The sequence below is a fragment of the Momordica charantia genome (assembly GCF_013281855.1).
Source record: "Momordica charantia cultivar OHB3-1 chromosome 7 unlocalized genomic scaffold, Mcharantia_2.0 BLBB01000007.1, whole genome shotgun sequence".
NCBI lineage: Eukaryota > Viridiplantae > Streptophyta > Magnoliopsida > Cucurbitales > Cucurbitaceae > Momordica > Momordica charantia.
In genome coordinates, this window is record NW_028275165.1 from 3,802,420 (window position 1) to 3,818,721 (window position 16,302).

Genomic DNA, 16,302 nt, shown 5'->3' on the forward strand with positions numbered 1-16,302 from the left:
AGATTCTAAAGTTTTCTATCTCCTCGAGCTCGGACTCTAACCTACGAGCTAAATCAGATCCTAGGTTGCTGCTAATAGAGGACGACATGGCAACTACGTTCGAAAGAGAGAGGGAAGAGACCGACCTACCAAGGGTTCGAGCTGCCTTCAGATCGAACTCCAAGAATTCAGGGAACGTAAGGTATGATCTGAAGGATTGGGGGCATTTATAGCCCGTCGGAAGAATTTCCCCACCGTACACGTGTAATCAACGAGCGGCTAGAATCCTCTCTGAGATCCGAAGCGTCGGAATATTTGAATATTCCGACGATAAATCTTCCGCGACGGTTGTATTTTCCCGCGAATAGGAAGTCGCCACGTGTCCAAAGCAAGTCGAATGAACTTCTCTGCCAGGTCGAGATCGGACTAGACAGAGAGGGCGCCAATGTTTGGGGAAGGGAATACCCTGGACACGTGGAGGACCTCTATTGGTGCTCCAAGATGGCTCATGAGTCATGCCCAGCTCGGATAGCCGAGATGGCCGCCACTAACGCCGACAAATGTTAAGTATGAGGGCCGAGGTGAACCTGGCCCAGGTCTGACCTACCGGGGAGCTCGGTAGGGGCCGATGTGAGCAACTGTCTGCGGCGTGATTATCGGGCGTAACCGTCGGTCCCGAGATCACCGGGTGTAACCGACGGTCCCGAGATTACCGAATGTAACCGTCGCGAGATTAGCGAGACCACCACCCATAAGTAGAGGACCTCACTCCCCGATCAGGTACGACGATTTCTGGCCTCGAACTAAACTTGGAATCCGACCTATACTGACTTGATCGTCGGAGTGCTCACCTTTTTGTGCAGGTCCGCCCAAGTGTTCAGGTCGGTCCGGAGGCCGAGTTCGAGCTACAATCAGGAACACACTGTTGTGCATATCCTTGCATAAACACCGTCTTTTAAATCGAACAAAAGCTTGCTTACCGCTCATGCTTTTCCCAACTTCTTTTTCTACTCCATTTCGCGTAGAAGCCCGACCATGGCTCCTATGCTGACATCTCCACCAAAAAAGAATTGTTACAAAAACCAACCAAACCGACTAGTTAGTCAGTCGCTGCAAGCTAACATAATAGAAAAGTCGGTTTCCATAATAGGAACCGACTAGGTCGGTTTTTGACGTTGGGGGCAGCTAAAAACCAACATCGACCAATCGATACTCACCTCTAGATGGGGGATGTCATGGAGTTTCAATGTGTTGCACGCTTCAATTAATGGCCAAATTGGGGGACTCGCTTGTGATTCCAATTTGGTTGCGGTCATCGGACCTTTCGAGCTTCCTTTTCAATTTTGCATATGTCCTTACGATCTTTATCGGGTACACCTTTTTGCAAAACTTATGCTTCCTTACCATTTATGGCATCATTGCCTTATTTTCACTCATCTCACAAGGTCAAGTGCATGTCATTATAGTTGTCATCCTTTTTTGGAAGGAGCTAATCCTTCAGGAGCATCGCACAACTGAGCCGGTCGATGCCCAAAACACGGCTTCTGCGAAAACAGATTTTGCTAGAGTCAAAGCGGTGAGGCTGTGGAAGGAGCTTGAGGAAGCATTGGTGGATAGAGGGGAGGCGCTATCAAAGGTCACGTGTTTAAGGATTGCGAAGGAAGCTTTTCGAGCTTGGATATCGAGCATAGAGGCTTAGGTTGGTGAGACTTCATATCGCCTGAAGGCTCAAATTTCTTAGTTGGAGCATTGGTTGTCCCTTGAAAAGGCCAAGGCTGCACAACTCAATGACCCTTGCTTCTTGGAGGAGTCCTGCAATTTAGCTTCTTACTCGAAGTTCAAGAAGAAGGTTTAGAAGGAAGACCTCGACTTTGCTTTGGTACGCGTTCGGGATTGGTCTCCCAGGCTTGACTCAAGGACTATTGAGGATGCTTTCAATGAGTTGGATCGAGGACACCCACAAGCTCCTCGCCAAACACGATCGTCCCAGTGTTGAAGGGAAGTCCAAGAATGAGACAACAGATATTGCCATTGTGAAGTTTGCTTCTTCAGCCTAAAGCTCCCACCCTTCTTGCTTATGGTTATTCCTTGCTTGTGATATGTTTTAAATTGGCGTCTTCATTCCCCTTTGTACTCAGACTTTGAATTGGAATGAAATCTTTTGCCATCATCAACTTTTATTTGTTTTTCTTTTCTCGTAATTAGTTTCGTTGAGGTAGGCTCTTAGGGCGAAGGCCCTGTGCTTCAGTCCATGGTCTTGGTCATCCTAGGGTAGAGGCAGTCTCCTTCTGTCGTGGGACTCATTTTCTTTTGGTCGTAGTTTGGTTTCAATAGAGTAGGCTCCTTCAGCAAAGATCCTATCCTTCAAATCTTGGCTCCAAGGTGGTTCTCATGGCTCAATGGTCGAGGTGATATCCATCGGCAAGGACACATCCATCTTTGTCATGGGCTGGTTTGGCTAGGGTAGAGTCCTTCGTCGACGGTCTTATCCTTTGAACCCATGGCCTCAGGGTGGTCATAGAGTTCTATGGCCAAGGCGGTAATACTCATCTGCCGAGGGCACATCTCTCTATCGTGGGCTAGTTTAGCTAGGGTAGGGTCCTTTAGCGAAGATCTTATCCTTCGAACCATTGTCAGGGTAGTCCACAAGGCTCTATGGCTGAGACGATTTCCATATGTCAAGGGCACATCTCTATTGTCGTTGCCCGTTTTGGTTGGGGTAGGCTACTTAGAAGAGGATATTGTCCTTCAAACCATGGCCCTAGGATGGTCCCCAGGGCTCTATGGCCTATGCGGCTCCATCTACCAAGGGCACGTCCCTCTTGTCGTGGGCTAGTTTGGCTGGGTAGACTCCTTCACGATGGTCTTGTCTTTCGAACCATGGCCCAAGGATGGTCCATGAGGCTCTATAGCTAGGGTAGTCTCCATCTACCAAGGTCATATCCCTACGGCCATGGGCTGGTTTGGCTAGAGTAGGCTCCTTCAACGAGGATCTTGTTTTACTAACCATGGGTCTATGGTTGAGGCCGTCTCCATCCCCATCTTCTAGGTTTTTCCTTGGCCACTTGAGGGAGGACCTAACTTTATACTTAGCCATGGAACTATCTAATTAGTAAAATCTCCTTTTGCTGAAGGTTTTGCTCACCTCCAACACTGCGCATGCAACAGGTTGATCTTCGACGACGAACTATCTGACAACTGAAACTGTCAGTTGGATACCTTATCAGACACTCAACCTATAAATAAGAGGGTCTTACTCCATATGAGGTATAACGTTCTAGCTTGGTATTAATATCAAGATCGAACTTATACAGACTTGAGCTTTGGAGTGTTTACCTCTCTTGTACATATCTTTCCTCACCAAAAGACATCCAAACTCCGACTCAGTATCCAATCAATTATTGTTCCAACCTTGACCAAAAAGTTTTACAAAAGCTAGTACCACGTGCATCATAATTTTATAATTTTAAAATAACCTAACCTTTAGATTATTGAGGTGAAATGTTATTAAGTATAATTATGTAAAAGTTGATTAAAATTAATTTTAATATGTTCTTACTCTTCTTCTTCTTTAGTTGAATGTTTTAATATTTAGTTAAAATTAATTAAATAAAAAAAGTATTTAATTCTTAAAAATAAAAAGCTACTTTATTTTTCTTTCACAAATTTGAATTTCTTTTTTTAGTACATTGGGGAAACTCATGGCCTCCAGACATAGGTGCCTTAACCCATTGTTGAAATTGACCACAATTTTGAAATTTTAGTTACGATTTAAACTTTCTTTTGGAAATCTAAATATATAACCATCATGTTTAGGAACATAAAACTGAAAGCATAGCTTAATTTTGTAACTTTTATAATTATTTTATAAATAAATTTGGTCAAACAGCTAGGTTGAGTTTTTAATTTTTATAATTATAATTATTCTATAAATGATCACTTTACAAGTATGGATTAAGAGGAACATTTTGAAGTACATGGATTAAAATGGACAAAAGTCGAAAACACTGGGACCAAAATGAACGTTTTGAAAGTATAGGGAGCGAAATGAACCAAAATCAGAAGTAAAGAGACATAAATAGTATTTTAAAGAAAAAATAATTATCTTTCTATGTTTCATTCTTTTCTCCTAAAATTATATAGAAAATTTAATAATACTTCTATGAAATAAATTTGTTAAATTATGAATCTGATCCATAAACTTTCACAGTTGTATCGAATAGTTTTCGAAACTTTAAAACATATCTAATACGTCTTCAAACTTTCATAAACTTTAAAACATATCTAATACGTCTTCAAACTTTCATATTTAAATCTAACCGGCATTCCAATTTTCAATATTTTGTTTAATACATCTTTGACTTATTAGACTAAAAAAAAGAATCCTAAACTTTTTTTACACCTTTTAAGGCTTAAAAAAGATATTAGAAACAAATTTATAGTTAAAAGAAAAACTTAAAATTTAAACAACTCAATATCAAAACATATAAACTAGTAATGCGATGACAACAAACTACTATATATATTATTTGGTGACAGTAGTGACAGAGGTGACATTAAAAAAATAAAAAAATGAAAAACACAATAGAAAGAAAAACATAATCTAAATATAAAAAGAATAGAAGAAAAAGGGTTGAAAACAATCCTCTTTTATCCACAAACTTGACAAGTGTATTAATTTTTATATTAAATTTTAAATTTCATCTAAGACCTTAAACTTAGATAAGTATTACAATTTATAAACAGATCAAAAGTTGATTATTTATAATTTTCTCAAATATTCTCAAATAATTTAAAGATAGCGCCAATGATATCTTTTGTATTTCTCCTATCAAGATTTCTGTGGGCATGGAGTGCTACCATATTAATCCAAATGGAATAGAATTGTGGATTCTTCATTGGAAGCATATTTGAAGAAAAATAAAATAAAATAAAAGTTTAAGTAATGAGTGAAGAGCCATTTGTCCAAACTCATAGTACTTTCCCACTAAACCCTAATATATGTGGTTCTTTAACTAAAGGGCCACTAATTATGGCTATTGCACCAAAATCTCACACCCTTAACCATTGTTTTCTGTTGGTGCTTTTTTCTCTAGTTTTCAATCTGCAGCTGATAGTTTTACTATACCATTCCCATCACTTGCAATTTTCCTTTAGGCATGCCTATAAAACTATAATGCACATTCATGGACTGATCCCAAGATGGAGAAGATCAAGATGACAACAATTGTTGTGTGTGTTGTTCTAGCTGTTTCACTTGTAGGCATCCATGGTGTCTCGGCAGCTCGAAACATCATCCTCGGTAGGCCAACACACATTATTGGTCGAGATGGGCTGTGCTTGGATGTGATAGGAGGTTATGGCGATGACCATATTCCGACCCAGTTATGGCCATGCGGAGCTCAAAACAACCAGTTATGGACGATTCGAACCGACGGGACGATTCGAGCCATGGGAAAATGTTTAGTTCCTAATGGTAATGATCCTGGAGCCTACACCATGATAAACAATTGCGATAACTCCAAACCAGATGATAAGACTTGGAAATTATACCCCGACGGAACCCTCACCCACATCCACTCCGGCCTCGTCTTAACCGCTCAAACAATCGGGCCACACCCAATAACCACAATAGAGAGCAACACGTATGCTGCAACGCAGAGTTGGGATACGGCAGATGACGGGGCACCAATTGTGACGCCTATCATAGGACTCCGTCGCATGTGCCTGCAGGCTCAGAACGACAACGTCCATATTTGGTTGAACAAATGTGTGAAAAACAATCGACAACAATATTGGGCATTTTACGGTGATGGCAGCATTAGAGCCAACTTCAACACAAGCTTATGCATGACTTGTGGGGCCAAAAGCCCTAATGATGCTATCATTTTAAGTAAATGTGAAGGGTTGGCTCGGCAGCGATGGGAAGCCAAAGAAGATGGAACCATCTTAAACCCCAGCACTGATTTGGTGATGGATGTCAAAGGAAGTGATCCTAATCTTCGCCAAATTATTCTATTTGCCCCAACAGGAAACCCTAATCAGCAATGGATTTTTCCCTAATATAATAAAATAAGATATGTACAACAAAATAAGCACTAAATAAGTGCAGTAAAGGAAATACAAAGTTTGTAAAACGAGTGCCATAAAATATCGTGTTTCTAATAGTTCTCTTTATTTAGAATTACTTTACATTATTAAAATAGGTGATATATCTCGTTATCGAGAATAAACTTTGCCCTTTCCCTTGTGTACGGATAATCATGCAAAGCTAGCATAATCAAAAGACAAAGCACGTGAAAAAAATAGAATTACATAGCCTCAACCCCATGAATTCAAGATTGATGAAACAATATTTATATTTATGTTTTGTAACAAATTAGAAATGAAAACAAGAAACAAGAAACGTATTTTGATTGTTTCTAAAATTTCTATACAATATTGACTTTTGAAAATACTTAATTAGTTGCAAAATGCTTTAAGTTTATGAATAAAATTAAAAAAACAAGAAACCAAAAACAGAAACATTACCAAACGAGAACCCCAATAAAATACAGAAGTCTTAAAAGAGAAATTTAGAAAAGACAGATTCATACAACATTGCAGAAATGGCGTTAAATTCATGTTATGCATTTTATTTGTCACAGAATCTAAATATAAGTTTCAAGCTAACGGCATTTTACAAGATTAGAAGAAGGATAGGTAAAACAAAAACTAATTTCTACTCTTCAAAGAAATAAAACTAAGGAACAACCCACTCCCCACTCCACCCTCAGTTTATCACTTCTCTCTCAATCCTCTGCCTTTTGCCTTGTGCAAAAAATATTATGAGTTTCGTCGTATGTCTCAATCCGATATCCTGATCTCGACTCCTAACACGTCTTTCACCATCTCGTATGTCACAAACGCAATTGCAATAGATGGAACAACCTGAAACCATGTAGTAAGATCTTATTCACTCATTTTGACACCAGATAACCGACACCGACGTGGAATCCGATAAACATGCCGTATTATTCCCTTGATCTAAAGCCCCATGCTTGTTCTTAAATGTATTCACACATTCGGTTCAAGAAAGGAAGGAATAAATCTTACCTTTACAGAATTGGGTATTAAACCCTTGTACAAAGCTCCGAAGCCCTCATTTCTCACGGTTTTTCTAAATGCATCGATCATGCCCGTATATTCAAGAGGCGCCTTGCTCCTCCCTTCACCAGTGATAACAGAAGCAGCATTGTTCCAGCCCACCATTTGCATCCTTCGACGAATAACATCAAGAGGGTAAGCAACTGTTTGGCCAATAGTGCCAGCAGCAGCCCCACATGCTAGTCGCGTTGTCACGCTTAATTCCGAATCCTCAACCATCCCAAATGGATTTTTCTTCAGTAGCCAATCCTTCAGGGATTCGTAAACAGCGAAATTCAGACCCACATACGGAACCTGCAAAGGATCAAATATGTCATATACTGGCATATCTGGAAGCACAAATTACTGTCGGTGAGATTAAATATTTCACTTTGAGAATAGGTTCGCCAAATCGATTTCCAATCGTAACAACTGCTTCTTTTTAAGAATAGTGATTTGTTATAAAATCCATACAAGAACAGACAAATTGAAACTGTGATTAAACTCCGATCCTTATATATTTATGAACCGTAATTAAACTCCAATCCTTATATATTTATGAGCCGAATTTAAAACGCATAAATGATTTAGCAAATTATCTGAAAAAGGTGAAATATTCCCCAATAAAAGCAAGAATAAGCTTACAACTCCAATAACAGAAGGAAGCCACCCCTTGTACAAAGCACGAGGTCCTTCTTCCCGGAGCACGGTTGAAAGTGCGTGGAACATACCTCTGTACTGGTAAGGAGACTTCTCTGTCTGTAATTAACAATGAACAAATCAAATGAACAGCAATTCGTGTAAATAAAATGCTTCTGGCAATAAGTTTCAAAATGATTCTGGAAATAAGTTTAAGCACCTTTTTGGGAATGATTTTAGAATGAGTGATTTTAGTAGAGATTTAATGACCATTGATTTTGTTAAAGTTATTTTTATATAATTATTTCCACACTTGGTTATACACTTTTTCAAGTAATTTTTAATTTATATAATTAAAAATGATTTTAATCAATAATATTTAAAGTTTAAAGAAAAAATTTGAGAAAATTTAGAGAGAGAAAAGTGATAGAGAAACACAAATTTTAGAGAGAGAAATTCTAGAAGGTGAGAGACAAAATTTTAGATGAAGAAATAAACTTAGAAAATAGATGGGAACTAAAAGTTGAGAGAGAGATTACAAAAAATTTAGAGAAAAAAATTAGAGAAAATAAACAAAATTAAAGATAAATAAAGTTAGATAGTGACAACAATTTAGAAAGAAAAAAAAAATTCTCAAAATTTAAGGTGAAAATAAGGGGTAAGAAAGACCATTTTAAAAATTAAAACAATAACCAATTTAAAAACTAATTTTCTATTAATTTTTTGGTCAAAAATCACTTGGAGAATAACCCTCCAAGTGATTGATGTGGAATCACTCACTTATGAATCATTGCCAAACATTCTATTTTAACATGAAAGTGATTTTGGCGTGAGTAAAAATGATTCTAGTCATGCCAAAATCACTCTTATACATATCCTAAGTACAAAAACGCACTTTATGTAGCTCAGGAAAGTTAATAATTTTCCTACTTTCCTTCACTCAATTGAACATGAAGACCATCATCATAAGGTGTAAAAAATTTATGCAAGGAGACAAGAATGTGTACCTGCACAGTTAGTCTACCCCGTACCATATCCATTGGATATGTTGCAGACATAGCGATTATTCCAGCACAAGCTCCAGCTCCAAGACGTAAAACAGGAGTGAGTTGAGCATCTTCTGCAGAAATTTCAAAAAAGAAGAAAAAAAAAATCCATAAATCTATGTAGTTATTTGTATAACAAACAAAGATCATTGAATTTGCAAGCAAGATAGTAAACTTTACACCACAAAAATTATATCTAAAAAAAATGGGCTAATGCATCCATGAGGCATCTGTCAACAAATAAATCTGCTGTTATGAATAATATGCTGCATACCATTGCCAGTCCGTTGCCTGTACATATATAATATCCCCCTGTCACGTTGGTAAACAAAGATAAGCAGCAGGAAAAGAAATAAAATTCATAAATATAGAACGTCATTTGGAGAGTTGATTAAAATTCAGAATTATAAATAAAACCTATTGGTTATGCTAATTATAAGTCATCGAAACCAAATATCGTAAAATTAATAACGTGGTAAGATAAACCAAATGAAACAATTATTCTAATGCATGACATTAGCCAGATATCTCCATTACTCCACATACAATGATTAGAAAATGGAAACGTTGTGTAATAGTAGATATATAATTCACACCATGAAAAGACACTCAAATCTCAATGACACATTAATTCAAAGATACTACAGACAAAATTATCCGCGCAAGAAAGTTCAATTGGATCATAGCGGAAAGCTGTTGTAAGCCTGTAAAATTATTTTATTTTTAACCTGTCACGTCTAGCAAACCTCATTATATTATTCACAAAGATGCACATGACTTCATTTTACAGAATTCTGATTTACAAGTACAACAACCTGTTGATTTTCCATATTGATTAGATGTATTTGCTAATAAATTGTGAGCAAGTAAACACTGAAAAGTGAAAAACATATCATCCTTAGCTTTTGCAAAAACAAAACAAAAACTGAAAATTAGTGATTATTAAAAGCAGCAGTAAAAAATTGACGTGATTTGGCCTAACAAAGTCCATGTAACTAAAATGGCAAAACTGTGGCTAAAAGCTAAGCCCTGAATAAAATTAACAAAAAGATGAGTTTTTTACACTTGAATTTCAGAAGCGGTATGACAAAGCAGACTCATAATGCTTCATCATAAAGCTAAACATCACATATCAAGTAATACTGCAACAGTGATTTGAATTCTTATAAAAAAAAGAGAGAAAAAAATGGGCATACTGAGAAGCTTGCTCGTAGCTGAAAAACTTGACTGCGGAGTTAGGAACAATACGGGCACAATTAGTTCCATTGCCTTTGAAGAGTCCACGGAAACCTTCAGTTCTCCAGATGTATTTTAAGCCTTGAATTGTTCCATTGTATTTAATGTTATGAGGATTTTGAACCTGCATACTGAAAAAGCTAATTAACGAATCATAAATTCGATGAAAACTTCATGCACAACTTGTGCACGTGTATGGAAGATACAAAAAAATGCACAATAGCTCTAACAAAATGAGAAATAACTAATAGTATTGACTAACCTGTAGTAGTATTTTTAACCTCTCTAAAGGAGCAACAGCACTTCGTGACCTATAAGAAGATGAAATGCCTTTTTATATAATTTACATTTTGATATAGTTATAAAAATATGGATCAGCAAGATAAGTATCACCAAGTTATATAAATTTCATTCCAATTAAGTTCAAATGATACAATACTTAGCTTGTCGAATATAAGACTTCTAAGGAAATTAAGTCATGCCTGTTTATGAAACATTGCATCTCAAATCACTCAGTGTGCACCAAGGATGACAGATAAAGGCTAGCACTCAGTGTGCACCAAGGATGACAGATAAAGGCTAGCAGCGCCTGGGGATACATGCAGGATAAGCTATTAAAGCACAACCACACACTTAGACTAAAAAAAAATGAATATTTGAAATCCCACACTCATTGCAAATTATTATGTTTAACACACCCAAAAGTGAGGACATAGAATTGCATTCTCTATTTTTTCTGCCAACTACAAAGAGTTACCACCTTCCATCCAAAGTGCAATACGTTGAGCGTAACTTTAACCACACATGTTTTGGAAATGATGTAGTGTTGTTTTTCATAGACGACCTGTTATGTTAGGTATAAATGCCTCAAATGAAACTAAGTCATCAGTTAGGTGAAGCCTATCTCATAAAGATTGTCAATTTTATTTGATAGAAACTAAGCTTTCATTATGAAGAAATGAAAGAATACAAGGGGCATAAAAAAAGAGCCCCACAAAAGGAGTCGAATCTCTAACTAAGAAAAAACAGACTCCAATCCAATAGAATAAACCCTAACTGATAATTACAAAAAGGCCAAGAAACATATACCCACAAAGAGGTATTAAACCTAATAATACTACTAGGGGCATAAAAAAGAGCCCCACAAAACGAGTCGAATCTCTAACCAAGCAAAAACAGACTCCAGTCCAAAAGAATAAGCTCTAACTAATAATTACAAAAAGACCAAGAAACAGATGCCCACAAAGAGGTATTAAACCTAATAATACCTCAAACCTCTTCTCAAAACCTATCTATCCCTCTAAAAAGTCTATCATTCCTCTCACACCACGGGAAAAAACAAGCCAGTCAAAGGACTTTGCCCATCGCTTGGGAGGGAAGATTCAAAAGAACCCCCTCCAACTAGCACAACAATCCCTGTTCCGCACTCAACACAACAATCCCTGTTCCGCACTCAACAGACCCCAAAGATCCCAAAAGGTGATGCCAGATAGCTTGAGTAAGCTCACACCTCCAAAAAGGAAGTGATCAAGATCCTCCGATGCCCGTTTACACAAAGAGCACCACTGCTAGCACAGCACGAAGGAATAGTGCCTCTTAATACGATCCGAAGTGTTCACTCTCCAAAGTAAAACCTACCACATAAATAATCTAACCTGCTTGAGGATCTTTACCTTCAAGAGAGAGGCAAAAGAAGTCCTTGAGGGATATAAATCTTGATATTGGGTTACTACAGGAATATAAACTAAAAAAGGTGACTAGGAACGCAATCGAAACTATCTGGCATCCAGAAGGGCATTCGGTGGGCCTTTTTGATTCATTCAAATCCTAGGGAGACTTGTGAACAGTGAGTAGTCCCATTAAGCAAAGCCTAGAAAATGGAACCTTTTGAATACTTACTAGAATAGGCCTTGTACATGATTCCAACCTATGGTTTCCTAGGACTACAATTTATGGCCTAGAATATACAAGGGATGGAAAATAAGTTTAGAGGTAGTTGCAAGTACTGAATGGCCATTGCAATGGTTGCTGATTTATGGGTGAGGATTTGGATAGAGTGAGGTGGACATGGGATAGATCTTCTACAAAAATAGGGAGAAGTATGAGAGACTTCAATAAAATTAGGGATCAATTTGGCATTGTTGCTAATATGATGCTGGAGATGAACGAACAGATGGCGCACAATGCTTGGGATGAGATCATCACTCTTTGACAAGAGATGACCTGCTTGGGATGAGATAATCACTTTGGCAAGAGAATGACCTACTTTGGCAGTCCATGGAATAGACATGGGCAAGTGAGGGAGATCATTGAGTTTAGCAATTCAAAGGAATATGTTGGCCCTACAGAGAGCACGGTGTGGTGCTGAGCATGCTAGCTATGAAACGTCTTTCACTATGCATTAAGGTGAGAGAGAATATCAAATAATAAGAAAACAGTATATTCTACTCATGGGCGAAGAAGGCCTAAATAAGGGGAGCAATAGGTGGCATGATAAAGAGGGATCACAACCTATTTACAATGAATGAAACTAGGAATGAAGCTCCTACATCTTGAGGAAGAACTTGCATGTTTTGTTTTGCTATTTTTGAGCCTATGTAAACCCAATGTATGAGACATTTAAATAATAACTGTATATAACACTTATGTGAGGTAAGAAGAGGGATATGTAGATATTTTAGGTGCGAGAAGATCTAAATGGCTAGCTTGATTCCTCTAAATCACAAATCTCTTTGACCTCCCTTCCTTGCCCAACTACATCTCTTGAAGGACTGCCTCAAAGGTTCCACTGCAACAAACTCAAGGGCACGCTAAATTCTTGTTTGTGTGGTCCATAGATTGCCAAAGTAGGTCATTCTCTTGTCTAAGAAGGATGATCACATCTAGACTGCTTCAGTGCCCTTTGCCATTTGTTTTTTTAAGTGAGAAACCAAGCTTTCATTGAGAAAAATGAAAGAAAACAAACGAACAAGCTAAAAGGTGCCCAAAAAAAGAGCTCAAAAGAGCCCTAACCCAAGGAGCCAAGCCAACAAACTAGCTATACAAAAAGGGACTCCAATCCAGAATAATGATACCTAATGAATAATTAAGTCATCACGTAGAAACTGGCACCCACGAAGAAGCATTAAACCTAGTCAATGACCCAACCTTCCCCCAAGGTCTCTCCAAATCCAAATTTTGTTGTTCCTCTCTAACCAAAGACCCCAAAGGACTGCAAAGAAGCCAACTTGCCACAAAATCCAGCCCTTATCGTGGAGTAACGGATGGACTAGGATTCCTCCATCATAGACCTGCACTCTTGACTCTCTACTCCTAGCCAAACAAACAAAAAATGCCTACAAAAAGCTATCCCAATCTAAGTGAGCAAACTTACAGCCCCGAAGGAGATGATCCATATCCACAACTGCAAATCTACCGAGACAGCACCATTGCAGCCCCACCACGAAGGAAGAATGCCTCACAACACAGTGCAAGGTGTTCACCCTCCCAAACAAAACCTAGCAACCAAATAATTAGACCTTCCACACCGAGGGGAAAGAAGAGCACCTAGAGGGCAAGGGATCACACAATAGAAAAAAAAATAAAAGCTACAAGATTTGGTTACACCTCTAATTGGCTTTCTTTAAATGAATGCCTAAACCTATTATCCATGCTATTTTATATTTGTGAATTGGAAGCTTTCTTGTAGTCTCCTTATTTCCTTCAGTTCGCCACTGAAATGCCGGTGCTCCATTCCCCATATGCTTATGAACTCTTCCTACTAAAACGTGTCTCGTCAAGTAGTAAAATGTTCAACAGAAGGAAAAAAAACCTAAATCTACTTGAAATGCTATAAGGCCGACTAGGTCAATTGCCTTTTGCTTCAACATAGCTTCATGCTCCAAGGGTGTCCCTAGAAAATCCAATTTCCAGTTTCCAATTTCGTCACTACTTACAATTTGCTCTCATTTTTCTGTACTTATTCATCAATCCAAAGATCAACGAAACAACTAACATCAACAGAAACAATAAGGAAGGAGTAAAACAAAAAGAAACGAAAAAGAGAACTCACACTCCACCGGCAATTCCACCGGCGACGAGCGATTTGCCGATGCTAAGGAAGGGATAGCTAGGAGCCTTAACGCCCTCTCTCGCGAGCTTGGCCTCCTCCGCCAGGTTAACAATCGTAGAAACCGCGGATTCGCCAGTCTTCACATCCTCCGAAGCCATCAAAAGCACCGATCAGGCAGATGCGAAAACCTAAGAGCCGTCGCAAAAATCACTTCGATCCTCCGGCTTCCGGCGATGCCTTGCTTCGAATACTGGAGATCGGTTGGTCGCCGGCCGGCGATGGCACTCCCTGCGATATTCGAGAAGTGGCGGTGAGTTCTGAGCGGAATGGGGTGAAAGCGAAGGGTGGAACGAAGAGCGCCACGGGATTACATATATGGCGCGTGTGAGAGTGCCAGATAACAGTTTGGGCCTTTTTGGGTACTCGCTGCGTGATGCGCCCACGTGGCATAAATGATAAAGATTCCAACAAAATTGTGGTAAAGTTTCTAAAATTAGCGGCGGACAGGTCAACCTCCAGCTTGGCTTCTGAATCTCCTTTTTCTTTTTTCATTTCTCAAATTCTTAAACTTTTCTTTTAAATTAAAATATTGTTTTGTTCAGTATACTTTTAACTTTAATTTATTTTAGCTTTTTTATTTTTAAAATAAGTCTTTTGTACGTTTAAAAATGGAACATTTTGGTGTCCATTTATAAAATTTTAATGCACAATCTATACCTAACGAAAATCATTTAATATAATGTTATTGTTACATTTTAAGAAATATATTGAGTGTAGTGTCGTGTTGAAATTATGATAGAAAAAATGAGATTTAAGATAAAATTAAGGGACAAAATGATATTTTTTAAAAGTACAGGGTCTTGAATATAAAAAAGAAAATATAGTGACCAAAATGAACTAAAGTAAGAAGTAGAATAACCAAAATGTACATTTTGAAGTTACATGGATCCAAATGAACCAGAGCTAAGAGTAGAAGGAAAATAGTATTCTAACATAATTTAGTTTATTTATTTTTTCCGTTAAATTATAAGTTTAGTTTTGAATTGTCCTAATCTTTCTCGTAATGATTTATGAACTTTTAATTTTGTATCTAATTATAGGTCTTTAAATTTTAAAAGAAGAATCTATTAAATATAAAAATTAAAAATTTAGAGATTTATTACACACTTTTAAGTTTAAAGACTCATTACACAAAACATTGAAAGTTTAGTAGCTAGAGACACTTTTTAAAGTCCATAGACATATTAGACATGCCTTAAAAGTTTAGAAACCAAATTTTTAATTTACCTAATTTTTTTAAAAAAATTAAATACTATTTTTGCTCATGTACTTTTGGATTTTGTTTATTTGGTTTATAAGTAATAATTTAAACTTGATTTATTTAGGTAAGTAAATGAGATGTAAATAACCTCCTATCAACTAAAATTAAAGGTATCTTAGGGCTAGCGCGCGTGCCCTTGAGTATAGGGAAACAAAACTCCGACTCCCAATTATCAGAAAGAAACAAAAAGAAGAAAAATTCTAAAATTAAAGGGGATGTGGATTGATTATCTATTCCTTCTTATGACTCCAAATATAGCAAAATCTTTTACATTACATACTCAATTATTATATTTTTACAATTATAGGGATCAAATCATTAAAATATATCTAAGGATCAAAAAGTAACATTAAATTAATGGTACACGAATGATATTTGTTTATGATGAATTATGATATGAAAATAGAAGTGGTAAGCTCAGGTACGAGCGAGCTTGGTGAGGAAGACTTGCACAAATGAATCAAACCCTCTGACACTCAATTGACACTCAATTCAATAAGAGGTCGATCTTGTTGGCTTTTTCACCCTCAATCTCAAATTAATTAATTAATGTTTTGATAACAACAAACCTAATTTTATTTATTGATTATTTTATTATTTTAAAGTATTCACAGTGATTCTAATATATTTTGAGTTGTTAAAATCAGACAACTGAAAAAAGTTATCATCAAAATAAGATGAAAGAAAAAAATGATGTGGAGTTTAATCAACCACGTGGGCCAATGAAATGACCACACATAACCCATTTGAGAAATAAAAAAAATGAAAAAAAAAAGAAAGAAGAGAAGAGAAGAGAAGAGAAAGGGAGAGGAAATGGAAAAAGAAATATTAAAAAAAAAACCGTTGGAATGAAAGAACAAATTCTGCATAACGGACAACTGATTTGTTAAAAAGAAGGAAAAAAA

The 16,302-nt window shown here is 37.2% G+C and overlaps 2 protein-coding genes across 5 annotated transcripts; one reads left to right on the forward strand and one right to left on the reverse strand.

The window, feature by feature from the left end:
* Nucleotides 1-4,435: 4,435 nt before the first annotated feature.
* LOC148210022 (ribosome-inactivating protein PMRIPt-like) lies at nt 4,436-6,248 on the forward strand. The gene has a single exon (XM_088126736.1). The coding sequence runs from the start codon at nt 5,182-5,184 to the stop codon at nt 6,040-6,042; it is 861 nt and encodes a 286-aa protein (XP_087982862.1). The 5' UTR covers nt 4,436-5,181; the 3' UTR covers nt 6,043-6,248.
* A 305-nt stretch (nt 6,249-6,553) lies between these two features.
* LOC111024928 (mitochondrial adenine nucleotide transporter ADNT1) lies at nt 6,554-14,429 on the reverse strand. 4 transcript variants are annotated; one of them, XM_022302748.2, is made up of 9 exons: nt 14,077-14,217; nt 10,508-10,614; nt 10,288-10,336; nt 9,986-10,149; nt 9,064-9,101; nt 8,751-8,863; nt 7,750-7,863; nt 7,075-7,419; nt 6,554-6,909 (listed from the first exon to the last, which is right to left on the reverse strand). In XM_022302748.2, exons 2-9 carry the CDS (start codon nt 10,525-10,527, stop codon nt 6,826-6,828), a joined length of 927 nt encoding a protein of 308 aa, XP_022158440.1. In that variant the 5' UTR covers nt 10,528-10,614; nt 14,077-14,217; the 3' UTR covers nt 6,554-6,825. The 4 variants fall into 4 exon arrangements, with proteins under 4 accessions (XP_022158440.1, XP_022158439.1, XP_022158441.1 ...); XM_022302747.2 differs by lacking the exon at nt 10,508-10,614 and having other exon boundaries at nt 14,077-14,427; XM_022302749.2 differs by lacking the exon at nt 10,508-10,614 and having other exon boundaries at nt 9,986-10,156; nt 14,077-14,148.
* Between the last annotated feature and the right edge of the window lie 1,873 nt (nt 14,430-16,302).

What these genes read in the sequence shown, in the direction of transcription:
- LOC111024928 (XM_022302747.2), bottom strand. Translation starts at nt 14,234, where the DNA reads ATGGCTTCGGAGGATGTGAAGACTGGCGAATCCGCGGTTTCTACGATT. An exon ending in AGCTACGAGCAAGCTTCTCA is followed by an intron (nt 9,102 to 9,985) that starts GTATGCCCATTT and finishes CCAACGTGACAG; the next exon opens with GGGGATATTATATATGTACA. An exon ending in CAGGCAACGGACTGGCAATG is followed by an intron (nt 8,864 to 9,063) that starts GTATGCAGCATA and finishes AAATTTCTGCAG; the next exon opens with AAGATGCTCAACTCACTCCT.
- LOC148210022 (XM_088126736.1), top strand. Translation starts at nt 5,182, where the DNA reads ATGGAGAAGATCAAGATGACAACAATTGTTGTGTGTGTTGTTCTAGCT.